At 70.2% G+C, this 2,687-nt stretch overlaps 1 protein-coding gene across 1 annotated transcript in view; it reads right to left on the bottom strand.

The window, feature by feature from the left end:
• LOC112960848 (potassium voltage-gated channel subfamily H member 3-like) overlaps window positions 1–2,644 on the bottom strand; it is a 4,822-nt gene extending 2,178 nt beyond the window's left edge. The window contains exons 1-7 of the mRNA XM_026055455.1: window positions 2,491–2,644; window positions 2,272–2,402; window positions 1,941–2,190; window positions 1,649–1,806; window positions 677–884; window positions 265–528; window positions 8–201 (exon numbers count right to left, since the gene is read on the bottom strand). Coding sequence (XP_025911240.1) covers window positions 8–201; window positions 265–528; window positions 677–884; window positions 1,649–1,806; window positions 1,941–2,190; window positions 2,272–2,402; window positions 2,491–2,644 — 1,359 coding nt within the window. The remainder of the gene's footprint in view (window positions 1–7; window positions 202–264; window positions 529–676; window positions 885–1,648; window positions 1,807–1,940; window positions 2,191–2,271; window positions 2,403–2,490) is intronic.
• Between the last annotated feature and the right edge of the window lie 43 nt (window positions 2,645–2,687).

Below are 2,687 nucleotides of genomic sequence, written 5' to 3'. Positions count from 1 at the left end.
CCTCGGCCGTGTCGATGCCGTTGTTGGCCGCCCAGGTGCTCTGGAAGTACTCGAGGATGCGGCGCTTGAGGGGCCGGGGGATGCGGTGGATGCGGATGTAGTCGTGCAGGTCCCGCGTGCGGCTGTGGTACAGGAACCGCCGCGCGTACATGCGCTGGATGATGGCCGTGACGTTGCCGAACACCACGGCGTGCATCAGCGCTGGGGGCAGCGGGGCAGCGCCGTCACTCGGACGCCCCGTCCCGTCCCCCCCCCCCGCCTCACCCCCGATCAGCATGGTGCAGATGGAGAAGATCTTCTCGGTGTCGGTGTTGGCGGAGACGTTGCCGAAGCCCACGCTGGTGAGGCTGCTCAGGGCGAAGTAGAGCGAGGTGATGTAGGCGCTGCGCAGCGAGGGGCCCCCCAGCAGCCCCCCGCCGCCGCTCCCGCTGCAGTTGGTGCTGCCGTTCCCGGGCGCCGCCGCGCTGCAGTTGCTCCCCGCCAGGTAGTAGGGGGTCTCCAGCCGCCGCGCCAGCTCCTGCAGCCAGCCTGGGGGGAGGCCAGGCTGAGCCGGGGACGGGGGGGGGTGCGGGCATGGGGGGGAGGCCGGCCCCGAGCTGGGGGGCACCGGGAGCCCTGCAGCCCCCCTTGCCCAGGATGGACAGACCCCCGGACGGACGGACGGACGGCCGCGTACCGATCTCGGGCAGCGCCGCGGGGCTGCCCTCCACCTCGCGCTGCCCCAGGAAGAACCAGCCGCAGGCGACCCAGTGGGCGAGCAGGGCGAAGACCACCATGAGCAGCGAGAGCACCACGGCGCTGTACTGCGAGTAGCGGTCCAGCTTCTGCAGCAGCCGCAGCAGCCGCAGCAGCCGCACCGTCTTCAGCAGGTGGGCGCCCACGTACTGCGGGGAGAGGGCTCAGCGCCGGCACGGGGCACCCGAAGGAGCCGCGGCGCCAGCCTCCTGGTCCCCTGGTGTCCCTGCGCCTTCACTGGGGTTCCCGCGTCCCCTTGGAGTCCCCGGCAGCCCCCGTGGGGACCCCAAAGCCCATCGGGGTCCCTGGAGCCCGTTCAATTCCCCACAGCCCCATCCGGGTCCCTATGGCTCTGATGGGTTCCCCACACCCCCATGGGGTCCCTGCAGCCCTTCTTGGGTCCCTGCATCCCTAGTGGGGTCCCCACATCCCACTGGGTTCCCTGCATCCCCGGTGGGGTCTCCTGCAGCCCTTTGGGGTCCCTGCAGCCTGTTCAGGGTCCCCATGGCCCTGTTGGGGGGGGGGTCCCAAAGACCCCGGTGTGGTCCCTGCAGCCTGTTGGGCTCTTCATGGCCCCAATTGAGTCCCCAGAAGCCTGTGGGGTCCCCATGTCCCTGGCCAGGTCCCCACAGCCCCAGTGGGGTCCCTGCATCCCATTGGGGTCCCATAACCCCCCAGGATGCCCACCGCCTCTTAGGTCCATGCAGCTCCAGGTGGTCCCCCAAAAGCCATGTGGGGCCCTGCCGTCTGTTTGGGTCCCCATAGCCCCATTGGGGTCGTGGCGGCTCCATCAAGGTCCCCATGGGATTCCACCAACCCTGTGGGGTCTCTGTATGACACCGGGGTCCCCACATGCCACTGGAGCCCCTGCAGCCCCAGCGGGGTCCCCAGAGGGAGCCCCCCCAGCGCTCACCACGTTGACCCGGCAGGCAGCGAGCAGGTCGAAGGGCAGCGCGGCCACCAGGTCGAGCGGGAACCAGCCGGCCAGGTAGTGCCGGGAGATGGCGCGGGGCTCCAGCACCACCTGGCCCGACTTGCTGACGAAGGTGGTGCGGAAGTTGAGGACGATGTCTGCAGGGGGCATGAAGGGATGCGGGGTGTGTGTGCAGGGTGTGTGTGTGTGTGTGTGTGTGCATCAGTGCACCGAGCCCCACGGCCTCTGCCAGCCCCCGGAGCCGGCGCGGGGCGGCGGGGTGGAGCCTTACCCAGCATGAAGAGGATTTCCACGCACAGGTCGCAGACGCTGGGGGGGCCGCGGGCGCCCGGGAGCCCCTCGTCGGCGCCGGTGCCCACGCAGACGCTGTAGGGCACGGTGACGGCCACGTAGAGGGTGGCGAGCAGGGTGAGCCCGTCCCAGCCCGCCTTGAAGGCTCCGTAGTGCAGCAGGATGAAGGGGGACTTGCGGATGGCGGCCACCTTGTACTCGGGCAGCGAGGGCTTGTCCCCAAAAACGCCCTGCCGGAGAGGGGCAGGGGGTGGGTTCAGCCTGGGGATACCCCAGCCCGGYCCCAGCCCCGGCCCCRGCCCCAGCCGCACCTGGCTGAGCTTGTGCTTGCTCTTGCTCTGCTTCTGCAGGTGCCCCGAGAGGTGGTAGAGAACTGCCCGGCTCCGGCGCCGGCTGGCGTTGAAGCCCTTGGCTCCGGCGCGGCCGTACCGCCGGYGCCCACCTGCCCGGCGAGAGGAGACGTCGGCCCCGTGGCTGGCTGGTGGTGGGGTCCTGGATCCCCCCCCTCCCCGCCGCCCTGGTCCCCTCACCTGGGTCCTTGGCGCTCTCGGCACTGGAGCGGCTCTTGGTGCTGGTGATGTCCTTGTGGGACACGAGGAACAGGGCCACCTCGTCCTTCTCGTTCTTGATGGGCACCATGTCCAGCAGGCACCAGAAGGGGACACCTGCAACGGAGGGGGACATCAGGATGGGGCATTAACCCTGCCACCCCGCTGCCTCCAGCTGC

The sequence above is a fragment of the Apteryx rowi genome, unplaced genomic scaffold (assembly GCF_003343035.1).
Source record: "Apteryx rowi isolate R43461 unplaced genomic scaffold, aptRow1 scaffold_999, whole genome shotgun sequence".
Lineage (NCBI taxonomy): Eukaryota > Metazoa > Chordata > Aves > Apterygiformes > Apterygidae > Apteryx > Apteryx rowi.
Note: the sequence above shows the minus strand (reverse complement) of the source record. Positions and strands in the feature narration are given on the sequence as shown.